The sequence below is a fragment of the Bufo gargarizans genome, chromosome 8 (genome assembly GCF_014858855.1).
Source record: "Bufo gargarizans isolate SCDJY-AF-19 chromosome 8, ASM1485885v1, whole genome shotgun sequence".
Classification (NCBI taxonomy): Eukaryota; Metazoa; Chordata; class Amphibia; order Anura; family Bufonidae; genus Bufo; species Bufo gargarizans.
The window spans coordinates 46,496,773-46,524,711 of record NC_058087.1 but is presented as its reverse complement, the minus strand read 5'-3'; the positions used below and the strand labels follow the sequence as shown (position 1 = coordinate 46,524,711).

Below are 27,939 nucleotides of genomic sequence, written 5' to 3'. Positions count from 1 at the left end.
TTTATGATGGCTCAGTTGTAAGACCCTACCGTAAAAGGTGCTCTGGCAAACGTGACTGTTCTAAATGGTATTCCCCAAGAGCCGGGTGCTGACAACAGGTATCCGTATTTTGAAGTGCACAACAATCTGTTATATCGGTTTGCCAAAGCTCACAATGAACCCAATAGAAAAAATGGTGCTAGACATGGCTGATTCTCATGTATTGGGGGGGTCACCTTTGGGGGGGGTCACCTAGGTACAGACAAAACCCGGGAACGGATGCCCCTTCCCATTATTGAGGTGCCATTTGAATGGATCGCAATGGACTTAGTGGGATCGTTAGACAAATCGGCTAGGGGACACCAGTATATTTTAGTAGTACTGGATTATGCTGGATACCCAGAGGCAGTGCCTTTAAGAAACTCCTCCGCTAAGTCTATTGCTCGGGAGCTGTTTCATATATGCACTAGAGTGGGACTCCCCAAAGAAATCTTGACTGACCAGGGGACCCCACTTATGTCCAGGGTTATGAACGAGCTATGTAAAATAATGAAGAATAAATAGTTAAAAACTTCAGTATACCATCCACAAACCAATGGCCTTGTAAAAAGGTTCAATAAAACCTTAAAAGCAATGCTGAAAAAGACCATTGAAAAAGATGGTAAGGATTGGGATTGGTTGTTGTCATATTTGTTGTTCTCAGTCCGGGAAGTTCCTCAAGCCTCTACAGCGTTCTCACCTTTTGAGTTGCTCTATGGTAAACACCCCCGGGGTTTGCTTGATGTAGCTAAGGAGACATGGGAGACTGAAGCTACTCCATACAGAAGTGTAATTGATCATGTTGTACAAATGCAGGAAAGATTTGCCAAGGTGATGCCCATAGTCACGGAACATCTAAAGAGGGCCCAAAAATCTCAGAAAAGGGGTTTACAACCGCTCTGCCTGAATTAGAGAGTTCAAGCCAGTGGATTGGGTATTAATTTTGGTACCTACGGTTGAGAGAAAGTTATTGGCTAAATGGCAGGGACCTTTTGAAGGTTGGGGAGTCCATCAGCCAGGTAAAAGGAAACCAGTGCAGATATATCATGTAAACCTGATAAATCCTTGGAGAGAATGGGAGTCATTGCCAGCTACGTTCTTCTCAACTACTGTTTCTGATCCTGAGTTTGAGAAGGTGACAATTGCTAATTCCTTATCTTGTTCCCAAAAGCAGGAAACTAAGGAGTTGTTGCAACATAACAAGGACATATTCTCCAGCTTTCTAAGTTGCATTAATGTTGTGGAACATGATATCATTACTGAGCCCCAGGTAAGGGTTAAAGTAAAACCTTACCGCATACCAGAAGCCAGTAGACAGGCGGTCTCAGAAGAGGTTCAGAGGATGTTAACATTGGGAGTAATTGAAAGGTCCAAAAGTGAATGGTCCAGCCTAATTGTTTTAGTCCCAAAACCAAATGGAAGCTGGCGCTTCTTCAATTATTTTCGGAAACTTAATGAGGTTTCCAAGATGAACGCCTACCCTATGCCCAGGGTGGATGAACTGGTTGAAAGATTGGGTCCAGTCAGATACATAACCACATTAGACCTCACCAAAGGATATTGCCAAATACCATTGTCAAAAGAGGCCAGAGAGAAAACAGCATTTTCTACTTCAGAAGGGTGTTTTCACTATGTTAAAATGCCATTTGGGTTGAAAGGAGCCCCTGACATTTTGGTTCCCCACAGGGAATATGCAGCCGCTTACTTCGATGACATTGTCATCTATAGCCTGGATTGGTAAAGCCATTTAAGTAAAGTCCAGGCTGTCCTAGACTCCCTTAGAAAAGCGTGGTTTACAGTCAACCCAGAAAAGTGTGCCCTAGGTATGGAGAAGGTATAGTTCGGTGGTCCCCTGAGGCAGAAAAGGCATTTGTGAAACTGAAATCCGTTTTGTGTAGACAACCAGTGCTGATAGTGCCAGATTTCTCTAAAGAATTTGTAGTGCAGACAGATGCATCCGAGGTGGGACTAGCGGCTGTCCCAGGGAGTTAATGGAGAAGAGCATCCTGTCATGTATTTAAGTAGAAAACTGAACTCCTGTGAGAGAAATTACTATATTGTGGAACAAGATTGTCTGGCAATAAAATGGGCCCTAGAGTCCCTAAGGTATTACCTGCTGAGTCAAAACAAGGGAAATAATGCTAGGGTTACAAGGTGGTTCCTGGCATTACAGGACTTTGACTAGGTGGTAGAACACAGGCCAGGTAAATTGCATATCAATGCAGATGCCCAGTCAAGAATCCACTAGTTTGTTGCGGAAGGTGCCAAGCCCCCCGACTTTAGGCGGGGGGAGGTTGGGGGGGATATGTAAGCATTCAATGGGTGAGGTCACAGATGGCAAGTATGTATCACTGAGGCTGCTACTCTCAGTGATATAAGTCCTGGAGGTATGTAGGTTGTGACCAGTGATGCTAGATCACTGAGTTTGTGGTAGCTGGAATTTGGGCCCGGGATTTAGGAGTGACTGAAGAGCTTGGGTGAGAAGGTAACTCCCATACTCCATCCCGGGTATTCAGGACCGGGAAAGTGGCGGTGGGCAGGAGAAGTAAGTGAATTTATTTATTTTGGGTCTAATCTGAGGTCTGATGGATTTCTAAAGGGGTCTGAACGGGGGTCTGACATGGAAAGCTAAAGGGGGTCTGATCTGAGGTTTGAAATGGGAGTCTGACAAGGAGGTCTAAAGGGGCCCTTATTTGAGGTCTGAAATTGGGGTCTGACATGGACATCTTAAGGGGGTCTGATGAGGTTTGATATAGGGATCTGATTTTTGGTGTGAAGATGCAAGTGAAGCCACCCTCAATTCACTTTTATGGGAGTTCCTGAAAATAGCCAAGAACTGTCTCGGCTAATTCCAGCTGTATAGATGAATGGAGAGGTGGGCATGCATGCGCAGTGTGCTCTCCATCCACTTCTTTGTGAGCTCCACTATCATCGGAACTCTCACAGAAGTGAAGGGAGAGCACATCACACATGCACGGTGAGCTCTCCTTCACTATTGGGGGCCTGCTCTGGAGATAGGAGCAGGTCACAGAGGTGGGACCCACACCTATCTGACATTGGTGGTATACCCTAGCTATATGTTACCAATATCTGAGATGACACAACCCCTTTAAGCAAACGCAGACTCAATTTCATAAATTCCTCCACTGTATATGAATCCAACCTAACAGTAACCTGCTTCGCATTTTCTTAAAGGAAATGTCTCTTGAGAAAATTACCTATTGTCATGTTTTTATGTTTAACATTTCTTAAGAATTTTGATGATCATTTTAATTTCCCATGCCACTATCTATATTTAAACAAAGACCATAAAATCCTGCAGTTCTTGCACTGGCCACTCAGCCTAATAATAGGCGGCACTTCTTGGTCTGTACAGATCACTTTACTGCCGTTACCTGCTTATCTATACATAGAAGTGATATCTAGAGATGAGCGAATTTCTTAAAAGTTCGATTCGGCTGATCCGCCGAATTTCTCAAAAAAATTTGCTTCGTAACGAATTACTTTGTCACGAAGCGCATTTTTGGGGTAAGTAGCGGGTGCAATGACAGGGAGCTGTGATAGCGCCGCCCCCGTCATTTTAACAAAAAATAAATTTAATCAAACTTACAACCTCCATTTGTTGCGGGTGTTAGGATGTAATCTCGTGCCGCACATGATTTCGGACGAGATCTTCAAGCAAGATGGAGGCTGGCGGCCCGTCGCGAGCAAATAGAGGAGGTAAGTTAGAATTTTTTTGTTTTTTATTGGGATTCGATTCGCTCATCTCTAGTGATATCATTACAGGTAGGATTAGAATGGAAGATAAGACAGGATTCACCTTTCACAGTAGGTTATTGTCAAAGCCTATTTATTCTTGTACAATGACCTCATGTCAGGTCACAGACCATGCATAGAAAACTTTCCCATAGAAGTACATGAGATCCCCTCCTGACCATTGAATACATGGACCATGGGTCTGCCGTAAAGCAATTTTTTTAATGCTGTGTAAATTCTGTTAAGAACAGCTCAGGCAAGATGGCCGCCCCCTATAATCATGTTCAGGAAACAGAATAAATACATTTGCAATCAGAAAATAAAAACAGATTAGAAAAAAATGATGCGTGTCACCCACCGCTGGGACCCGTACCTACACCTCTTAAGGTTGTGGAGGGCACACTGCGCATGCGCAGCAGCCCTCCATTCATTTCTATGGGGCTGCTGAAAATAGCTGCGCGCTGGCAGTGGCTGGGCCCCAGGAAACCTTCCTACTCCGTTCTTGGTGTAGGTGCAGGACCCACACCTATCAGACAATGGAGGCATATGCTAGCGATATGCCCCCATTGTCTGAGATGGAAAAAAACTCTTTAACTTGCAGAAAACATTTTTGGTGACACATTTCCTTTAAAGGGGTTATCCCATAACTACTGTAAAAAAATCAAAATCAGATATTATATAGTACATGACAACCCCTTTCTAACAAAGCTAGAACCAGCCCTGTACCTCACCTGGATGCAGAAATTTCCACATTCATTGATCTGCTAGATTTATATCAAGCTGACAGCTCAAGGGGAGTGTCTTTACTGCTGCAGCTCAGGGGGCGTGTCTCAGCTCTCCCTATCACAGCTCAGGAGGCAGTTGAAGGATGAAACTGAGCAAGTGCGGCCTTCTCAGTGAGCAGGATAAAGAAATAAGAAAAAGTATAAACAGCAGGTGGCGCCATACAGATACATTTTATTGAATAACTCAGTGGCCATGCCAAATTTTAAATTACATGCAATTACAAAAGTATTCAGAAGCAAGTTCTGGTTTTAAAATGTAGAATATTTTTTGTGGGACAACCTCTTTAACTACTGCTTGGGTCACTCAAGGTTACTATTTGGTAGCCTCTAGCTGGTAGAGTGACCTACCTGAAATTAAGAATTTTATACTTTACCCATTTAATAATTACAATAATAGGGAGACACAACAAGGTTGCTAGGTTTCAAATGAACAAGTCACAGGCACAAAAATTGTGTTATCTGTTCAGCTTAATTTTTCTGTTCAGATAGAGCTAGGCAGATCTGCTCATGGGAACAATACAGCCACTACTGGGCAATAAAAGGATATAAGAATTACTATAGTTTATGAAGATTATCTGTCTAGGCTTTGTCCACATCAGAGCTATTTTTGCATTTATTCTGCTCCATTAGGGGAGCAGAATAACGTAAATAACAGAGGTGCCAGGGCATATAACTGACCTGAACACAGCTGACCAGACTCTATTGACTACAATGGAGTCCATTCAGTTTCCGTTTGGAATTCTGTATTTACTGGACGAAACAGTCCTACATGCAGGACTTTTTCGTTTGATCTTTTTCATGGAATCTGCGATGGAGGTCCCGAATGGAGCCTCTCACTTAGATGAGAACCCATGCCTAGGAATGTACATGGACCCAAACATTTTTAACATACTTATATCCTTCGATATCAGAAGTACAGTCCGTACTCTCATAATCCAAGACAATAGAGTTCATAATGTCATGATCCTAGATGACCTGTGATGCAATAAATTTTTCCACCTTATCGAGTTGCCAGAACTCTTGAGCCTCCAGCCACCATGATATTCCATTCTCCCCCACCAATAGGACATAGGAGGGATATACTGGTCTCAACTTTACCGCCAACTGGCTAGATCTCAAAGATACCACTAGATAATGTTTAGCCTAACTTCTTTCTGTTTTTCTCCTCAAAAGGCCATGATTACCCAATGTGCTATTGCTTGGTGGTCACCTATGTTGTTTGTCCCTATTTCTTTTTTAATGTGATCTTATCTTCATTAAGTGTCTAGGCTCATAGGTTTCCAAGATGTATACAATGCTTTTTGTGCAGTGTTAGGCTTTGTACCCATAATTTGAAAGTCCAATCACAAAAATATATCAAACTGGCCAACAGTCTCAACTTCAGTGCCCATGGCTCTGGACAAGGAAATTTGGAAGAATTTTCTTTTTGCTTAAAATAGTAGATGATGAAGCAAATACCTGTCACAATGAGTTTTACTAATTAAACCACAGACGATAATTACATTGGCATTAGTCTGTCCTTGCCTCCATGTAGAAATCAAAATGCAAAGTGGCAGAGCTCGAGGCTCCTGGTCTATGGTGCATTATATATACTTGAAGTTATCATTCTACTCACCAAGGAAGTCATCTAGAGTAATTACATCATTGTGGAATTGGCATGATACATTATAATCCCACCATACTGCCAATTTATAATACTGCTGTTTTCCCAGGCGACCTCTGGAACCCCAATTGATATGCCACTGGTAATACTACTTAAATCTCCATCTAAAAATTCGCAGCTATGCCTGGAAAAACAAGGGCTTGAGCAAAATGACACTCTCTTGAGCAATACAGCTTTTTATTATCTAACACATTGAAAAACATGCTTATGCAATTTTGAAACATGACATGAAAAATAAAATAAAAACCTCATTTCACAATATCCTGTATATCAAATCATTTTCATTTTGCTCCAAATGCAGAGACGTATTTTGCTGCCCAGACAAGCAGTCTAACACATAGCAAGTCAAAGGGTCCCAGCTGAAAACTATGTTAATTTAACAAATGGAACGCTACCAAGGCTTTGACAAGTGTGAAAATTATAAAAGGCTGACGTGTGAAAATCATTCTGGAAAATGTACAGGCATGCATAGCCGAAAATGAAATTCTTCGAATTCCACCTGTGCATTGCCTTTATGCACCTCTCGCATGGATTTTTTTTTCTCCACTATTATAGTATTACTGGATTCAGCAGTGTGATTTGAGCTAATTAGAAAGTCTGCTTATCCAGTAATTAAAATAAAATCTCATTATGAGTAAATTAATGATGCTAAAAACAGCTGGAAAATCATTTTTCTTACACGCCTGTAAAATGAAGTCTCATTTCTGGTTTCTTTGGTGTGCGTGCTATCGAGAGGATTAACAAAGGTATAGATGGAGGTTTATAAAATTAACCAGTGAATGCAACCAATGTAAGTCATCCAGTGACGGGGAAAGGAAGCAGCAATAAATGACATGGCGTATAGAAGCTCATCTTTGCTAAAACACCGTTCTGCGCCTATCATCGATCATGAAATGTCCGGCACTTTGTGGCTTTTTCCAGAAAAATCTACTGTTTGTCTACCAGAAGCAAGGTGGCTGTAATCGGTTAGGGTTCGGCTACACGGCAAATTTGATTAAGAGATAGCTGTCGCGCCCAAGAATCACAGTGTAGCGGTGCTTGCATATGATTCTTGCTGTGGATGGGGTCTTAGCGCGACTGGCACGTGTGCCGTGACTGTGACTCCAGAATTGGCAAAAATCCGACAGGATTGGATTTTTTGCCATTCTAGGGATATCAGCACACATGTGAGTCATGCTGCGACCCCATCCATTTATATGCTAGCACCGCTACACGGCGGTCCTGGGGTGTGACCAGGATCACCATGTAGCCTAACCCTACAATGAGACAAACCCCTTAGGCTTCATTCAAATTTCTGAGTCTGTTTTAAACCCGTGAAAAATATCAGTCCGTGTTACATCCGTGAAGCATCCGTGTTTGGTCTGTGTGTCCGTTTTTTACCCTCCATGTGTCTGCTGCTCAGCTGAAAATTCATTTCCAGAGCATCTCCTACCAATGGTCAGTGAAAAATGGATGCAACACGAATGCCATCCATGTTGTGTCTGTGATTTTCACAGACTCATACAATTCAATGGGCATGGACCAAAGTAGCGCATGTCTCCATGATTTTTTCATTGACCCATGGTCAATGCCTGGTCTTTACGACTGAATTTTAAACATAAAAATTCTAAAAACCAATTAAGAAAATTGCATAGATGAATGGTGCCTCAGTCAGAATACTACTACATAGCAGCTCATACTGTCTTAAAGGGAACCTGTTACCATGCAAATGCAAAATAATCTGCAGGCAGCATGTTATAGGGCAGGGAATGCTGAGAAGATTTATATATAGTTTTATGGGAAAATATTCAGTAAAACCTGCAATTTCTTTATTTGTATCCATGTTAATTCTGGGCCTTGAAGTCAAGGAGGCGGTCCTATCTGTGATTGACAGCTCCCTCTGTATACACAGCCATAGAGGGAAGGCTGTCAATCACTGATAGGACCTCCTCCTGGACTTCAAAGCCCAGAATTAACATGGATACAAATAAAGAAATTGCAGGTTTTACTGAATATTTAAAAACTAAACATCAATCTGCTCTGCATCCCCTGCTCTATAACATGTTGCCTGCAACTCAGACACCATGTTCAACGTGACAGGTTTAGATATTAAACTGTTCTCCTTGATATAAGCTAGTAAAATACCCCTTCAACCTTTTGAAAATAATCTTTTTTTTCAAGATGAGGAAATAAAAAAGGGTTAACCATATTGGGTGAATAATATCTTTGCAGCCTCCCATCTTTTAATATGGTTTATATGTTGATTTACCTCCAGTGTTTTATTTCCCATGTGTTCATTGTATAATTTAAATCAAATAGTCTGCAGAGGAGAGAAACATCGCTCTGTGCTAAAATTCCCTGGATACTAGTAGAACTGTGTTAAAAACACAAATGTTCAAGATTAATTTATTATAACACATGAGCATTCCCTTTGTACATAGCCAGGCAACCATGTTGTTACCAATCTTTATTCTTCAAGTCTCCAGCAGTTTGATTGTTCCTGAAAATAAACCACTGAAATCTTTCAGATCTTGCTCCTGGATTGACTTGAACGGCGTTATAGATGTTGGGGGTTATAACATCTTATAGTTTATGACATGGGGTGTTTGTAATGTTCATTTAAAGGGAACCTGTCACTATGAAAATGCAGGCAGCATGTTATAGAGCAGGAGAAGCTGAGCAGATTCATGTATAGTTTTATGGGAAAAGATTCTGTATAACCTGTAATTTATTATTAATTTAATTCCTGCTCATTCTGGGTTTTGAAGTCCAGGAGGAGGTCCTATCAGCGATTGACAGCCTTCCGTCTATGACCGTGTATACAGAGAGAGCTGTCAATCACTGATAGGACCGCCTCCCTGACTTCAAAGCTCGGAATCAGCAGGAATTTAAATGAATGAAATAAGTTTAAAAACTATGGGGCACATTATTAAGACAGATGTTTTAGATGCTGGTGTTCATAAGCCCCTGTATTGGCCGTGGATCCGCCAAAGTTATGAAGAGGCGCCGGCCTCTGCATAACTTCGGCGCATCCATCGCCATTTCTAAATGTAAGACAGCTTCCTAGACCATTTAGACCATTTTCTACGACTAAAACAAATGTAGAAAATGGTAAATGAGACAGCCTGTCCTCATATTTCTTCATAGAAATATGCTAAATTTAGGTGCATTTCTGTTTAATAAATAACCCCCTATATACCAGTCTGCTCAGTGCCTCCTGCTTTATAACATGCTGCCTTCAGCTCAGGCATCATGTTCAATGTGGCAGGTTCCCTTTAAAAAAAAACTAACATAATGTGTTTCTCACATATTAACAGCCAATGTGTGAATATAATATGTAAATGTTTTTACAAAAAAAAAATGGGGGATAATTTTCTGGATATCATTTTTTTAAGTCACTCCATGTATTCTCCTTCCTGTCTTGTCTCTTTACTTTCCTGTCATGGAAGGGGAGAGTGTGCACAGCCCTGAGCTCAACCCAGACTCAGCCGAGCACCGATCATCATCATCGGCGCTCGGCTCTCCTGCAGCTCGCCTGCTGTCATGGAGACGAGAACGCAGGTTATGTCCCTGTCCTTCTCCTTCCGCAGGGTGCCAGCGGTGCTGCGAAGGAAGCGCGCGTCGCCGGCCCCTCGTTACATTTCCTTCTTAAAGTGGATTTACACCTTGCAATAATCAAGCAGATTATTGATAAGAAACGTGTCCTGATAATGCTCGTTCCTGACAATCTGCCAGTGTAAATGTGCCACTGATCAGTCGACGAACGAGCGAAACGCTCATTCATCAGGTAAACCTGTCTTTAGTGCAGACACCTAAACAAGTGTTTCTGGGCCGTGATGGTCAGTTTGCAGTGTTCGCCAGCGAACACATGCAGGCTGCCATCTTTAGTAAGGTAGACTCACCCGTCCGGTGATGCACAGGTAAGTTCTTACCTGTGCCGGGAGCCGGTCTGAAATCAAACGCAGTCACCGGGAACAGGCAGTTCCGAGAACAGCCCGATGAAGGCCCCCGGCAGCTGTTCTCGGAACTGCCTGCTCCCTGTGACTGCGTTTGATTTCACACCGGCACAGGCACAGGTAAGAACTTACCCGTGCATCGCCGGACGGGTGAGTCTACCTTACTAAAGATGGCAGCCCACATGTGTTCGCTGGCGAACACTATGAACTGACCATTACTGTTTCTGGGCAGTTGTTTGTGCGGTCTAAACAGCGACCTGCTTCCCAGAAACAATGCAGCTGCATGACGACGGGCGATCGCAATAATGACCTCTCGTTCTCATACTGTGGAGGAGATCGCTGCATGTAAAAACAATGGTCTCCTTCACAGAACAAGCAGCTGACTATCAGGAAGGAACGATTCCTCCCCGGCAATCTGCTGCTCATGTAACTACACCTTTATTTTACCCTCGATTGACCATCCCAGACCATCACTATGACCAGAGAGAAAGGGGGATGAGTGACTCAATTAGAGCATTACACATTACACTGTGGACATCTTTACCTAGACCTATCCAGAGAACAATAGAGCTGTCACAATGTTATCCCAATTCTATATCTAGTATTGTACCAGTAGATAATATCTGTATAGGAGTTTTATCTCTCTGTGCTGACTGCTAGAGAAAAACAATATTCTATATTTAATTTTCAATGGTATAGTACTGCCGAACTGAAAAAGAAAAAACAGCCAAAAATTCTATAAACACTTTGCTTTGAAGATTGAGTTAAAAATAATAAAATAAAATAACCTTTTCTGATGGAAACCCTCTGTTCTAATCCCTCTACACGGATGTCTCTCCGACTGCTCAGATAACTTCATTTCATGCCATTGGTCCGAACCTTCAACATTCCAGATATTAAAACACAGCTTGGGATTTTTCCCCCAATAATAATGATGATCAGAATCGCTATAGATTCATTTCAAGTGATGTCATAAAGTTTTGGGACTGCTGCCTTATGGCTGTAGTAATGACTAACAAGATAAGAGGATACATCTTTAGGATAGTTGGATGTTACATGACATACAACATGGAGTGGTTGGCAGTATATGACAAAACTAAAATAAAAAAAATTGAAGAAATGTGGTTTGTTTTAGTTTAGTACGGTGAATGTTGATTCTTCAAAGCCATTTTACTTTTTTACTTTAAACCGTGCCAACTATAAAGATATTCAGGGTAAGGCACAAGTCTGGACGAACCCTTTAACTGGTGTAATATGTAGTAAATTAAAGTGTGAAAGCACTAATTGGGGGGGGCTGCATTATTTGGTGGAGGAAACGCTTTCAGACACCATTTTGAAATCCACCATATTGAATTCAGCTCGGGTTTGTCCAGTGGGAAGAGGGTCATGTGATATATCAGTCTTGCTTAGAATTTACTCAGAAACACACTGGATGTGCCAGTTTTTTAACTTTTTTCGAGTTAATTGAGGTCAAAGTTTCCAGGACATGTTCAATATGTCCACAATTCTGCCCGATGCACATGGTTAAGGCTTTGTTCACACCTCCAGCAGAGAACAGCCTGCCAGTTTACTATTTCCGGTATTGCTGGATCCTACCATTCACAGGGGGTTCAGACCTGAGCGTTCTGAAACGAGCGCTCTGTATGCGCGATTGTACGGGCGTTTACAATCGCGCATACAGAGACTGGCGTGCACACATTGTCGCGCGTTCCCGAATATCTATGTGCGGGAACGCGTGACAAACGCCCAAAGAAAAGCTCAAGTACTTGATTATGCGTCGGGCGTTTTACAGCGCGATCGTACGCGCTGTAAAACGCCCAGGTGAGAACCATTCCCATAGGGAAGCATTGGTTTTCATGTGTTGAGCGTTTTACAGCGCGTTTGAACGCGCTGTAAAACGCTCAGGTGTGAACTTAGGGTCAATGCTGGATCCCTTTGCTCCATTGATTATAATGGGATCCGGTGGTGATCTGGGCGCTTTCTGGCACAAATGCAGAGTTTCGGATGGACAAATACCAAAACAGGGGTTTTTGTCCTGCCGACAGATGGCATTTATACTGGAACAGGCTACTTAAAGAGCTAGCCGAATTTAGAGATGCAACTGTGAACATACCCTAAATATTTAAACAGCACTATAGGATTCGCCATTTCAGGTGAGCCATAGTGATGATATTGGTGATATTCCAGATTCAGCTTTTACTGTTTTGATAGCAACAAGGCATTGAAAATTAATCTCAGTACAATATGAAACTATTTTGTGAAAATCCAGTGTACATATGCATGAATATGTCGAGAGACACAGGCTGGACATGTCACATGCAGCCCTGATTTGAGGCATTGCCTAATTTCTTATGGCCACCATGGTTGCACCACCTCACACTTCAGCAGGACACTTTGATCCATCATGCAAAAAATTTCACCCTTATGGTCACTGACTTTCCCCCATAAACCAAATTTTCATCAGGTCCAGTTTAAGGGAGGGACTCGCTTCACATACTCAGAGATACCTGTAAGCGCACATATACATGAAAATATATAAAGCCCTGCAAAAATACAAACATGATAAATGATCCAGAGTGAACGTTCTTCTAGCGTTTGTTTTTCAAACATGATACACGGAATAAAGCACTTATTCCAGGTTAAAGCATCGTCCTGCTAAAAAGGCTACTTTCACATTAGCGTTTTCAATTCCGCTATTGAGATCCGTCATAGGATCTCAATAGCGGAAAAGAAATGCTTCAGTTTTGTCCCCATTCATTGCCAATCGGGACAAAACTGACCCGAACGAAACGGAATGCACCAAAATGCATTCCGATCCGTTTGGTTGCATCGCCATCGCGGACAGAAAAACGCCGTAGATAACGTTTTTCTGTCCGCGATGTGGTGCGGATGTAAGTCAATGGAGACGGATCAGTTTTCTCTGACACAATAGAAAACGGATCCGTCTCCCATTGACTTTCAATGGTGTTCAAGACGGATCCGTCATGGCTATAGAAGACATAATACAACCGGATCCGTTCATGATGGATGCATGCGGTTGTATTATTGTAACGGAAGGGTTTTTGCAGATCCATGAGGAATCCTAAAAAAAACGCTAATGTGAAAGTAACCTAAAGACAACATATTTCTATACTTCTCCCACAAACAGCTGAACGGCCAGGTTCTCACTCCCTGACTTATGAATAAATCAAGTGGATAATTAACCACAATATCCCACTGACCAACGGCACGGTACTTTTGACAAACATTTGCCTGAAACTAATGCACCACAGCAAGTAATTCCAAGATAAGTAATTTCAAGAGGCAAACAGCACCCGCTAATCCTAATGGTGACATTGTTTAGATTTTAGTGCTAAATGAATGCACACAACACTTTAGCCCTCAGAGAGCAACCCCAAGACACGGCATATGCATTATTTAATAGTCATTAGGGAAACAAGCCAAGAAAGGAAAAAGAAATTGTTAACTCAAAGAGGTTATTTATAAGTAGCAGGTGTGCAACAGGTAAGCGCTTGGCCAGCAGATACATTTAGAATGGCACCTGTCTGACTCCTGTGACCCTTGCCTATTACTAAAGGTGCTAAGAAAGACCATTATGTGTCTTCTGGAAAAGGCCAAGTAGAGCCAACAAGAGACAAAAGGTCCTTTCAGATGGGCCAGTTTCAGCCCAATCGACGCTACAGTTGAGCTGCGCTCATTTAAAGTAAAAAATCTTTAAGACGGACCAATGCAAACTAAAAAGGGGAACAAACAATCATTCACATGATCATTTGTCTGCATTCGGTTTGCATATTGTCAACAGCACATCCTCTCTTTGTAGAAGGAGATGTTCTGCCAACCAGTGAGCATTACTATGCTCACATAAAAGATCCGATCACCTGACAACTGAGCTTTGGCTCATATGTTGACTGATCACTAACCTGGTTATACTGGGCAATGTTTGAGAATTTATTTTCTTAGGGTACAACCACAGGGCGCGGTTGTGCCGTGCTTTCAAAATGGCCACGCTATGGTCAAGCGGCAGTATGGGCTGCAGGGGGCTCCTATTTAATAAACTACAGGAAGATTAAAAAAGTAAACTTTAAAAAAGTTAATGTGATTGAGCAGAGATGGACAACGTATAAACTGCTGCTGGTGCTTTGGCAATGACCCCACAACCCTTTTTTCTGGGTTCTTCAGCAGGGTATAAGCGTGGAACTGTAGTTCAGCCAAGGCAGTTGTTGGCTGGTGTGCATGTGAGATCCATTGCCCCACCCATTCCTAGACGTTCTTGACGTGTGAGAGATCTGGTGATCAAGCTGGCCAGGGGCGCTGCTGGAGACCTTGAAGAGCACTTTGTGTAGCATGGACATTGTGTAGGTGGCGTTATCTTGTTGGAACACCATGCCGCCTAACTGAGTTTTAAAAGGAAGTAGAACTGCTTCTATGATGTCCTGGTCAAAAGTTCTCCGCACGAATACAAGGTGGGAATGGCCATGGTAGGTATAGGCACCCCACATTATGGCACCTATGTTGGTCCTGTGTATCTCCGCACTATGCATAATGGCAGTAGGTGAACTCTGATGCGGCCAGTATTGGTAAGCAATAGGGTTCTGTCATGAAAGCAGGTTCTGCCTTGATACTAACGATGGTCACAACTTGTTCGCAACCGATTATGATCCTTTATTGAGTCCGCCCTGGTGTTTTAAAGTCATCACCCATTATTATACTGTGACATATCCAGCATATGTACCACATAGTACTCACCAATAAAAAGCACTTCAGTAAATCCCATTTAAGGTCTACTAATGATGCAACACAAGTTGGCCTCCTATGTTAATAACACTTAGAAAGCTTCTTTAAGACAATACTATGAACATAAAAAGCATTGTCAGACTCCATTACAGCGATAACTGGAAACCTCTTTCAGCAAGTTCTAAACTGACTTTATAGGCTGAATGACCATTAGATTTGGGGCTGATCACTTTGATGTTCTACAGTGACTTACAGTGCATTTTACTGTATATATAAAGAGATGGGACTTGTATTTCAGGTTAAGGGTCTTCCTACCACACAATTATTTTGGCTCTGACATTTTTTACCTATAAAAAAACCAGAATACGCGCATGCAGTTCTTTTTGGGCCCTGTATTTTGTTTGGCACTTTTTCTGGTGTTTTTTGCCTAGTGTGTCCTACCACTAGCATTTTCTTCATGGTATATTTCCCCTATTGAGAAGGGGAAAAAAGCCGGAAAAATAAAACTTCAGCACGCTGAGTATTTGAAAAGAATTCAGAAAGACAAAAATGCTGTCTAATGAACAAAAAACACTGGTGCAAAAATACCTATGTGTGAAATAAGCCTTACTGTTCCTTTAAAAGAATACTGTGGAGCATTGTTCGCCAACCTGTGGCTGTGCAGCTGTTTCAGAACTATAACTCCCATTAAACAACAGCAGGAAAGTCACAGGTTGGAGATCAAGGCTTTATGGTATACAATACCTTTTCATATAACTGATAAAAAAAAAAAAAATTAAAGTTTTTCCCTATCATTCTGCATTTAGCACCCTATAATGACAAAGTGACAAAATCTTTGCTAATTTATTAAAAAAGAAAAAACTAAAATCTTGCACTGATAAGTATTTAAATCCTTTACTCAGTACTTATTTGAAGCAGATTTCACAAGTACAGCCTCCAGTCTTCTTGGGTATGATGCCACAAGGTTTGCACACCTGGCTTTGGGAAGTTTTTGCCATTCTTCTCTGCATATCCTTTCAAGCTTTGTCAGGTTGGATGGGGACCATCGGTGGACAGCCATATTCAGTTCTCTCCAGAGATGTTTGCTTGTGTACAAGTCAGGACTCTGGCTGGATCACTCAAGGATATTCACAGAGCTGTCCCTAAGCTATTACCATGTTGTCTTGGCTGTGTGCTTAGGTTTGTTGTCTTGTTGAAAGGTAAACCGTTGGCCTTGTCTGAGATCCAAAGCACTCTGGATCAGGTTTTCATTAAGAATATCTCTGTACTTTGCTCAATTCAGTTTTCCTTCAACTCTTCCTGTCCTAGCCTTTCCCGGCAGCATGCCACCATGCTTCAATGCAGGGATGGTATTGGGCAGTGCCTGGTTTCTCCCAGAAATAACCCTTAGAATTTAAACCTAAAACGTCAATCCTGGTTTCATCAGACCAGAGAATCTTTTTTCTGCACTTTTCTTTTTTACTGAGGAGAGGTTTCTTTCTGGCCCCTCTGCTATAAAGAACAGATTGGTGGAGTGCTTCAGTGATGTCTGATCTTTTATGAGTTTCTTTCATCTGGCCACAGGATCTTTAGCGCTCATCCATAATGACCATTGGATTCTTAGTCATCTCTCTTACCAAGAATTGTTTTTTACTGATTACTTAATTTGGTGGGGCAGCCAGTTCTAGGAAGAGTCCTGGTTGTTCCAAACTTCCATTTAAGGATTATGGAGGCCACTGGGCTCTTGCGAACTTTCATTGGAGCAGAAATTTTTGGACCCTTCACCAGTGATGGTCAGTTCGCAGTGTTCGCCAGCGAACACATGCGGGCTGCCATCTTTAGTAAGGTAGACTCACCCGTCCGGCGATGCACAGGTAAGCTCTTACCAGTGCCTGTGCCGGGAGCCGGTCTGAAATCAAATGCAGTCACCGGGAGCAGGCAGTTCCGAGAACAGCCCGATGAAGGCCGCCGACGGCATTTCTCGGAACTGCCTGCTCCCGGTGACTGCATTTGATTTCAGACTGGCTCCTGGCACAGGTAAGGGCTTACCTGTGCATCGCCAGACAGGTGAGTCTACCTTACTAAAGATGGCAGCCCGCATGTGTTTGCTGGCGAACACTGCGAACTGACCATCACTGCCCCTCACCAGATCTGTGCTTCTGTCTCTGGGCTCTACAGGCAGTTCTTTCCTCCTTAGGCCTCTTGCACACGACCCGGTCCGCAAAAAAACGGATCCACAAAAAATACGGATGACATCCGTGTGCATTCCGTATTTTACAGAACGGAACAGCTGGCCCTTTATAGAACAGTACTATCCTTTTCCGTAATGCGGACAATAATAGGACATGTTCTATTTTTTTGCGGAACGGAAATACGGACATACGGAAACGGAATGCACACGGAGTAACTTCAGTTTTTTTTTTGCGGACCCATTGAAGCAAATGGTTCCGCATACAGTCCGCAAAAAAAAAAACGTAACGTACACGGAAATAAAATACGTTCGTGTACAAGAGGCCTTATAATTTGGTTTTGCTCTAAAATGTATTGTCAGTTGTGAGATCCAAATCATGTCCAATCAACAGAATTTACCACAGGTGGACTCCAATCAAGGTGTAGAAACATCTCAAATATGAGGAAATTGGAGGCCCCCATAGGTAAATGTCGAGTTTCCTTTTTAATAAATTAGCAAACATTTATAAAATTCAGTTTTCATTCTTTTTATTAAGGTAGAATGATGAAGGGGGGGCTTTTTTTATTTTAGCACAACATAACAAAATGTGAAAAAAGTTCTGAAGACTTTCAGAATTATATGTATATTGAGTGACAAGAAAAGCACCATAGGTCAATTATTTCTCAATAATAAACAGTGTTCGATCCATAACACTTGACTCTGGTTTCTGCTGCATAGATGGATGCAGTGAAACAATAAATACGATTGATATCCCAATACACTTGTCAAACACAACAAGACAACTGCACAACATACGCATTTTAAAAAATGCTAAGGAAAATGTCCTTTTTTCTAGTTCACCAGATAGGTTCAATTCTTCAAGACGCGCACTGGTATAAGGCAGGGTTCATACAGTGCAGTTATGGTGCTGGCACTGCATGCTTTTGGTTGTAGCGACAACCAGGAGTAGATGTTGAAAAGAGACAAGAAAGCTTTGAACTTCTCTTTTGGATCTAGCACTGAATCCTATGCCCAAGATCAAAAAGCACATTCTTAAAGAGTTTTTTTTCATCTTAACCAGTGATGGCATATTGCTAGGATACGTCCTCACTTGCTGATCAATGGAAATTCAACTGTAAGGACCACCAACAATCACAAGAAGCAAGGGGCTGAAGTCTATACTGCATTATCTCTGCACAGTGCCGCTTCAGTCCGATTTAGCCCCCATTCACATGAAAGTTACAGCACCTAAAAGGGGTATTTCCATATCAGTCATTGATGGCATATCACTAGGGTATGCCATCAACGTCAAATAGCTGCAGGTCCCACATCTGGAACCTGCTCCTATCTCCAGAACAGGGTCTTCCAAAGTGAACATGAGCACATTGCACATGCGCAACATATTCTACATCTGCTACAGGAGTTCCTAAAATAGCTGAGCGAGAGTGCATGGCCATTTTCGGAGATACCATAGTGGTGAATGGAGAGTGCACTGTGCACACACAGCCACTATCAGGGGCGGATTGGGAACTTAAAGTGGCACTGGAAAAAAATACCTAAAAGTGGCCCTATATTGTAGGAGGATCTAAATTGACAGGAGGCAGGCCAACAAAAGTAGGGGGGGTCAGCAAAACCATAGCCCAAAATACCACATACCACAGTGCCGCACAATATATTGCCCCAAAAGCTGTCCCTCTGAGTTGGCCATCAATAGCGTCCATTTTCCATCCTCCTCTTCCAGTTGTCTCTGATTAAGATATGGAGCAGGGCGCTTAGGAGGTGAGATGAGGGACATAGTTGAATTCAGGAGGGCATGTTGCTGGCCGGGTATATGAGTACCTGATTCTCCCAGAGTTAATTACCACTGATAGTTTAATATGTACCCAGCTAGCGGCAGAGATGGGGGCTTGGGGCGGCCCCCTGGGCATCGGCCCAACAGGAAATTTCCCTGTAAGATCTAGGGCCGATCTGCCCCTGACTCTGTTCACTGCTATGGGAGTCCTGGAAATAGCTGGCATTTGTAAAGTTCCGAAATTCTGAATTCCATCCATGACTTTTCCCCCCATAGGAAAATGCTGACAGATGATGGTCGCAGTAATGAACTATTTTACTGGGACTGTTGTGCAGCCAAAAGTCACAATGGAAGTCTAAGCTAATTCTGAATATTAACATCAACTGTATATGAGGAAACAGCTTCCATGGAGATGTAATGTCAGATGTCTTCACTGCAAGTCCTTGACATCCGGTTATATACTGCATTTTCAGGAATGACTACTTATTGAAGTTGCCTAGCTGCGAAAACCCTGAAAATGAGTGCATATCCATAAGGTTCAACCCATCTCAGATGGAAATTAGAAAATGTATCACAGATTTCGTGTCAAATAGAAGAAACTTCAAATACATTTCATATTCACTAAAAAGCATAACAGCTCAGGTAAGCATGACATGATGATGTGACAAGTGAGCGGTAATGGGACAGTGATGAGACATTGAGCACGTATTGTACGGTAGTAGCAATTATGTATAGTAGTAAATATGTGCATTGAGTAACAGTAATTATAAACAGTAGTAAAAAAGTTGAATTTTTATCAATTTCTCCAGTTTTTAAAATGAATTTCCTCTGAAATGACAAAGGTGTCCAGTGATATACCATTGCAAATAACACAGGTGTAGCAGAGCGGAATAAGTCATGTAACTCTATGGCGTTGTGCTGCTTGTGCATTGTGTTAAGACAATGAGATAGGTTTATGTGTGGATATACCAAATATTCCTTGAGTTGTGCCAAATGACAAATTCAGCCGCCTCCGGCAGACTCAGCTCTGCTATCTATGTACATACAGTATAAATGTGAGATGTTAGATTAGAATTCATAGAACACACATTTAATACATCGTGTTCTATAATAATATTCATCGCTACTTTTCTTCTCACTAAAGTAAGCACCCGCTGTAAGCAGAAGGAGCCCCCATGACATAACACCTGTAAGGCGTCCTCCCGTAGCTCCTAAAATTCAATATACAAAATCTACAGGATATCTGGATACAATGTGGAGCTAAAAGGAAGTCAAAAAGCAGAGAAGGCAGACGCTACGAGAACCGTGCTCCTCACCAGAGTTGTGCTGCTGGCATTCAGGGGTCCTCTGAAAACTCCTTTCACGTTACGGAAGTGTCCGTTGCTCAGGTGCGAGGAGCTGATGACAATGTAGTAGCACTCCATCCCTCCATCACATGCGACGCAACGTTCAGTGCGAGCTGCCGGCCAGCGGTGTCCCGGCTAATAACGCAGAGTGAGATGATCTGCTCTGGTGTCTACGGGCAGAGTGGAGGAAAGTGCGTGCAGCTGCCTGAGGATCTCTCGTACGTCTCTGATGGGCTGTGAGCTCCAGTATTACTGCTGCCTGACAAGCACCGTGGTTATTATACGGGAGGGCTACGTTGCTCCATTACACTGAGCCAATGGCAGGGAGGCGCCTCGGCTAAAACACACAGAGCTGCGAGGAGAGAGCTTATGTCACACGCCTCTGTGATCTGCTGTATATTGTCATCCGGCTGCTCCCCTACTGCTGTCTATGCACGGAAGATGTATATCCGCAGCAGTGGCGTGCAGACACGATGTTGTGCATTTTACAGACGCTCATTATCAACTTCTTTTGTTTTAAAGGGTTTCTACCACTTGAATATCACATATTTGGTGTTCAGACACTAGCGATTCGCTAGTGTCTGTTCTTGCCTACAAGCTAATTATCACATTAATCCGGGCTGCCGATACCTCAAAAAAAGCACTTATATCTTTATGCAAATGAGCCTCTAGGTGCTATGCAGGCGTTTTTCTAAGCACCTAGAGGCTCCGTCTACCTTGCATTTTGCCGCCCTGCGCCTCGCTCCAGCACGCCCATCTCTCACTGTAATCGATCCTCCCCCTGCTTCAGCCTTCCGAAATCCCGCGCCTGCGCCGTCCGTCGCGGCATTCGGAGGCATTCGGCGCAGGCGCAGTCAATGTCTGACCGCTTGCTGCTGGGCTTCGTCTGTCCCACGGAGCTCTGTGACGTCATCGGCGCAGGCGCAGTTGAAATGTCTGAGCAGGGAGCGGTCAGACATTGACTGCGCCTGCGCCGAATGCCTCCGAATGCCGCGACGGACGGCGCAGGCGCGGGATTTCGGAAGGCTGAAGCAGGGGGAGGATCGATTACAGTGAGAGATGGGCGTGCTGGAGCGAGGCGCAGGGCGGCAAAATGCAAGGTAGACGGAGCCTCTAGGTGCTTAGAAAAACGCCTGCATAGCACCTAGAGGCTCATTTGCATAAAGATATAAGTGCTTTTTTTGAGGTATCGGCAGCCCGGATTAATGTGATAATTAGCTTGTAGGCAAGAACAGACACTAGCGAATCGCTAGTGTCTGAACACCAAATATGTGATATTCAAGTGGTAGAAACCCTTTAAGGGGTTGGTCCACGAAACACATTTATCACCAAAAGGACAGACAAAAGACACTAGATGTGTATGAATAATAATAACCTTTATTTATATAGCGCCAACATATTCCGTAGCGTTTTACAGTCAGATTGGGTTCGTCTACAAACAGAGTCACAAATAACATAGCAACCAACAAGTCAACCATTAGAACCAGAAAAGCGAGAGTCCTGCTCGCAAGAGCTTACAATCGATGAGGAGATAGGGGGGGGACAAAGAAGGTAAAATGAATAGGAATACATATATAATACACACTGTATACAGGTATTATACGGGGGGAGGCAAAAGTCTGGACATCCTCCTGTAACTGGTGTAATGTGTAGAAAATGGACTTCCAGTCTGTGAAAGTATTAATTGGGGGGAGGCTTCATAAGGCCGGGGACACATGTGACGGAAAATCTAGCGGAAAAAAAAATCCGCTGCAGTTTTTGTTATATTTCTACAGCAAAAAAGAAAACACGTATTAGGCCTCATGCACACGACCGTTGTGTATTTTGCGGTCCGCAAGTGGCGGATCCGTAAAACACAGATCGCGTCCGTGTGCGTTCCGCAATTTGTGGAACGGCACGGACAGCCATTAATATAACTGCCTATTCTTAAACGTGGACAAGAATAGGACAGGTTTTTTTTTTTTGGCGGACCACGGAACAGAGCAACGGATGAGGGACAGCACACGGAGTGCTGTCCGCATCTTTTGCGGCACCATTAAAGTGAATGGGTCTCTATCCGAGCCGCCAAAACTGCGTCTCAGATGCGGACCAAAACAACGGCCGTGTGCATGAGGCCTTACATGCGTTTTTTGCTCCGGAAAAGCCAGCAGATTTGAACTTCTCCATTTCAAAGGGTGAAATCTGCAGATTCACAATACCGCAGCTGTTCTGCAGTTTTTAGTTTTTTTTTTACGCAGTATGTTGATGAGAATTCTGAATTTCTCATCCATTTTGCTGGTACTGTACAATGTTGCGGATTTGCCGGACCGAGAACCGCAACATTAAATCCATCGCTAATCAGTCACATATGACACCGGCCTTATGCTACATGCACATGACATTGAAAATAAAACGTCCGTTAAAAACGGATAAACTGTCAATTTTTAACAGACGTTTTTTTTCACTGATGCCTTTCTAAGAAACGGATGTTAAAAACCTATCCCTTCAATTGTATGGGCGCAGCCCGTCAGCGAAAAACTAACAACATAGAACAATTTTTTTCACTGGCCTGCAAAAAGGCTATCGTGTGAATAAGCCCATAGACGACCATTGGTCTTAGGGTCCTTTCACACGTCCGTAATTCTGTTCCGCATTTTGCGGAACGGAATTGCGGACCCATTCATTTCTATGGAGCCGCACAATGTGCTGCCCGGATCTGGAAATGCGGACCCGCACTTCTGGGTCCGCATTTCCGTTCCCGAAAAAAAAAAAGAACATGTCCTATTCTTGTCCGTAATTGCGGACAAGATTAGGCATATTCTATTACAGTGCCGGCAATGTGCGGTCCGCAAAATGCGGAACGCACATCGCCGGTGTCCGTGTTTTGCGGATCCGCGGATTCGTGGAGCCACAAAACACACACGGATGTGTGAATGGACCCTTAAAACGGACGTGTGACGGCCATTAAAAAAACTTCTGTTTTTCACTGTGGTGTGCATGTAGCCTTAGGGTGGCTGCACACAGTGCGGATTACGCATGGATTTCATGGAGAAAAACTGCAGAGTAAAGGCGCATTGACATGCACCGAGCAGCAGCAGCAGATTGTTGGGAAGGAAGCGTTCCTTCCCAACAGTCGGCTGCTCGCTCAGTGGAGGAGATCACCTGCAGATATAACCTCCACAGTATGAGGCCTCTTGCACACGGCCGTTGTGCTCCCGTGACTGTATTGCGGGCTGCATACGGCGGTTCTGCAATACTGCAGGGCACCGGCCGTGTGCATTCCGAAACACGGATGCGGAACCATTCACTTGAATGGGTCCGCAAAACCGAAGATGCGGTGCGGGACGGAAGCACGGAACTGAACCCCATGGAAGCACTACGGAGTGCTTCCATAGGGTTCCGATCCGTGCTTCCATTCCACAGAAAAATAGTACTTGTTTCAAGGTGAATGGGCCTGGATCCGTCCCGGCTGCCGCACGGATGTTGCCCGTGCATTGGGGAACGCAAATTGCAGTCCCCAATGCACGTAACGGAGCAACAACGGCCGTGTGCAAGAGGCCTGAGGATGAGGGGTCGCTACTGTGATCGCTCGTCCCCATACAGCTGCATTGTTTCTGGGCAGCAGAGCGCTGTTTAGACCGCACGATCTGCTGCCCAGAAGCGATAATTTAGATGCCTGCACAATCGACAGAATCACCCAATGAATGAGCGTTTTGCTTGTTTGTCAACATAAACAGAAAATTCGCACAAAAATCTGCATTAAAAAATGCACCAAAACAGCAATAAATAGTGTGGTTTTGGTGCAGATTTTCTGCACATAAATCTGCACCATGTGCAGCCACCCTAAGGCCACCAGCATACATTGATAAATATGCATGTGCTTATACAGCCTCCCTCCCAATTAACACTTTCACACATTGCAAGTCAATTTTCTACAAATAACACCAGTTAAAAGGGCTTGTCCAGACTTTTGCCTCACCGTATATACAGCGGTGTTCAGAAGTGCCAGTTGTACCCAGCACTCTACCTGGGCAGAGGTATTTAGATACAGGGTAAGGGTGGGTTCACATCTGCGTTCTGGATTCCGGTATGGCTTTCTGTTATACCATGGTTATAACGGAAAATAACGGAATCCATAAGACGGAAGGATGGATCCGTTATGCTGCCCATAGACTTGTATTATGACGGAATGCATTCCGTCTTAATAGAAGTCTATGGGAATCTTAACGGACCAGCCCCGTTTCCGTTATGCAGAACGGAGAAAAAAGTCCTGTCGACTGGACTTTGTTTTCCGTCTTGCATAACGGGAACCAGACAGATCTGTTATGATTCCCATAGACTTCTATTAAGACGGATCAAAACGGAATCCCTTTTAACGGCTTCCGTTTTTACTTCTGTCTTATGGATTCCGTTATTTTCCATTATAACCATGTTATAACGGAAAGCCATATAACGGAATCCAGAACGTAGATGTGAACCCACCCTAAGAGCAGAAAACTAAAGGGAGAAGGTACAAAGACTGACGTTTGACATGTCAGTCTTAATAGCCAACCTTGCAGTCATACTTTGTGCCAGAATTATTGAGAGGTAATAATTCTGGTTCAGTGTCGTGAGTTCCACACACCAGAAAAGGAAATCTTTGTCACCTACGGAGCTGGCATAGATTTCTAGTCTAAGGTGCGCCAATTCCTGCCTCTTACACCCAGAACACATTTTATAAAAATAGCAAGAGAGGTGGTAAAGGGAAAGAATAAACAATAGTGTTCAATGATGGTTGTATCAGAGTTCACAGGAGGGCTGGAGAGCACCTACTGCCATCATGCATGGTGTGTAGACACACAGGAACAACACCAGATCTCATGGTGTAGGGGTGCATAAACTATCATAACCATTCCCATCTGCGATGAGTGGAAGGAACAATGACCAGCCTTGTAGTGTATGTAGTGTTCCAACAAGATAACACCCAAGTACTCATGAGGGTATCCAACAGCTCTCCTAGTCAGCTCGCCAGATCTCTCCCTCATCAGGAAAGTCTGTGACTGGATGGTTCGATAAATCTCCCATGCATAGCTGCCAACAACCACCTTGGCTGAACTATTGGTTCAAGTTCAAAGAGCTTGTAATGACATACCACAGAAGAACATCCAGCATCTGCATGACCATTACCATGCCAGAGTGGCCGCCTGTATCAAAGCAAAGGATTATGCCACCCAGGATTAATATGACCCTGCGTCAATAGCACTACGTTTTCTGGGTGTTCTTTTTCGGACGTGTATATATCAGCATATTTGTAACTGGATCCTATAGCTTAAAGTGGGTGTCTCATGAAATCATCCATTTCTTAGGACCCTTTCAGATGGCCAATCTTCTGTTTAAAACAGGACTGAACACAGACCCATGCAATTGGTTAGGTCGGTATCTTCATGTGAGTGATTTTCTACACTGACCAGTCAGGGTTGCCAACCAGAATTTTTCTGTTTTTTTTCTGTTTTTTTGGATGACTTATCCCAAAATTTAATTACTGCCAAAATTTTTCACAGATAAATTGAAAACCATAATAAATAATAAAGAATATAAGTAATACACATCTATAGCTCAATATTCTGATTACAGCTTATTACCAGCATTTACTGTGCGCTGTAAACTGATGATAATTGCCACCAAAATAATGTAGTCAAGTATTACCAGCCTCCCAAAAAATTACGGACATGTCTATTTTCTTTCACTGACACAGAAAAAAAGTTGCCTATTATTAAGGACTGTTCAGGATTGTCTGGCCAGTTGGCAACCCTGACCTGAGGTCTGTGCCAAGGAAGTCTCAGCATGTACCATCCTTTCCTGATTTTCCCACATAACTCATTTACTCAAGTGAATGAGTCTGTGAGGAAAATAGCCCACACACAGATACCATCCATGTGTGGTCTATTTAAAAACTGTCCATATTCCAGTAGGTGAACATGGATGATTTCCCGTCAGCCATCTGAAAGGACCCTAAGTGAAATCCAGGTTGATGATTAGATAAGCACTGCAGGTCTAGCTTCTCAACCCCATCATGATGAGACGTTATTGCCAATTCTCCTGCAGAAATGTAGTATTACATGATTACATGCCGGTCATGGAAATGAGTGAAAGAGAAGCTTTCTGTATGTGTTTCCATCTAAATTAATAGTATGGCAACCCTTTCCTTTAAGGGTATGTTCACATGGCGAGAATTTGTACTAGGCAAAACAACTATGGATTTTGAAGAAAATGCGTGGCAGAAATCTGTAGCTAAAACTTGCCTTTTAGATGCAGATTTCTTCCTCTGTTCAATTATAATGGATTTTTAGCACAGAATATAGATGATGCTTATAAGATATTAGGTAACTACTCACAGATATGTAGTGCACCAGACCTAGGGGTACTACAATGTTGTATATAATTGTGTATTATTTAATATTGTAATTTTATGTAATTTGTATTGTATTATATGCCTTTTGTTACCATTAGACATGGATGGCAAGGGTTAACAAGAAATAAGGCTAACCACCCTGTTCCTCCTCTCTTGGTAGGAGTGGGCTTTTCCTGCTAATTCAGCCTCAAGTAAACCCTTGAGAAGACAGCAGAGTGCATTGCTAAAACCAGGATTTAAGACACTGCTGAAAGGTGAGAGACTACAGCGAAGACACCCATCACCCAGAATATTGCTAGGACGGTACAATCTAAATGCTAAATTACAGCCATCCAACCGCCCTCCATAATCCTTAGCGTGGCCTGAGAAGTTTGTGTAACACCCCAGAGTTGCGTTACTACACACCTCTACCCCGCTACTGTTTCTAAGAGCTTTTATATTGCCATCTGATGTAATTTACATTATGTCTTAACAAATGTGCATGTAAAACCATGTTAAAGAGGACCTTTCACCGATTATTACACCGTGAACTAAGTATACAGACATGTAGAGCGGCGCCCGGGGATCTCACTGCACTTACTATTATCCCCGTGCGCCGCTCCGTTCTCCTGCTATGCCCTCCGGTATCTCCGCTCACTAAGTTATAGTAGGCGGAGTCTGCCCTTGTTCTGCTGTAGCGCTGGCCAATAGCATCGCAGAGCTATCGCAGAGAAAATAACCTCCCAGGCTGTGAGCTCTGCACTGCGATTGGCCAGCGCTAGAGCAGAACAAGGGCACACTCCGCCTACTATAACTTAGTGACTGAAATATCCGCCTACTATAACTTAGTGGCCGGGGATACCGGAGGGCATAGCGGGAGAACGGAGCGGCACCCAGGGATAATAGTAAGTGCAGTGAGATCCCCGGGCGCCGCTCTCCATGTCTGTATACTTAGTTCACATTGTCATAATCGGTGAAAGGTCCTCTTTAAATACAATTGTTCCTTGTAATTTTACAGGTCCACCAGCAGGTGGCAGCAACATTGGTAGAGAAAGTTTTAATGTTATGGCCGTTCAGAGTGGAACGATCCTGTTCTATTCTGCCCCCCTGCTGAAGAGAAGTGGAGGTTTGTGGCTTCCTGCAGCAAGGGAGAAAAAAAACTGTTAGAACCAGTTCTAGTTTGCCCCTGCATAGGAAAGACAGCAAGAACCAAGTCTCGGTCTGAGACTTGATCAAATTCCCAGTCTGAGCCCTGCAGCTCAGCTGGATGAAAAGATGCAGAAAGCTACAAACAACCTCCAGATTTCCAGGAAGAAAGCATCCCCCGAGAAATCATCTGTGAGGTAAGTCCACAGACCTAGGAGAAGCCATTCCTCCTCAGCTAGTCTGTCCCCATACAGCAGAAGGTACAG

At 43.2% G+C, this 27,939-nt stretch overlaps 1 protein-coding gene across 1 annotated transcript in view; it reads right to left on the bottom strand.

The window, feature by feature from the left end:
• Positions 1–20,256, bottom strand: part of ZNF804A (zinc finger protein 804A) — a 175,061-nt gene extending 154,805 nt beyond the window's left edge. Inside the window, exon 1 of the mRNA XM_044304445.1 lies at positions 20,149–20,256. Coding sequence (XP_044160380.1) covers positions 20,149–20,256 — 108 coding nt within the window. The remainder of the gene's footprint in view (positions 1–20,148) is intronic.
• Between the last annotated feature and the right edge of the window lie 7,683 nt (positions 20,257–27,939).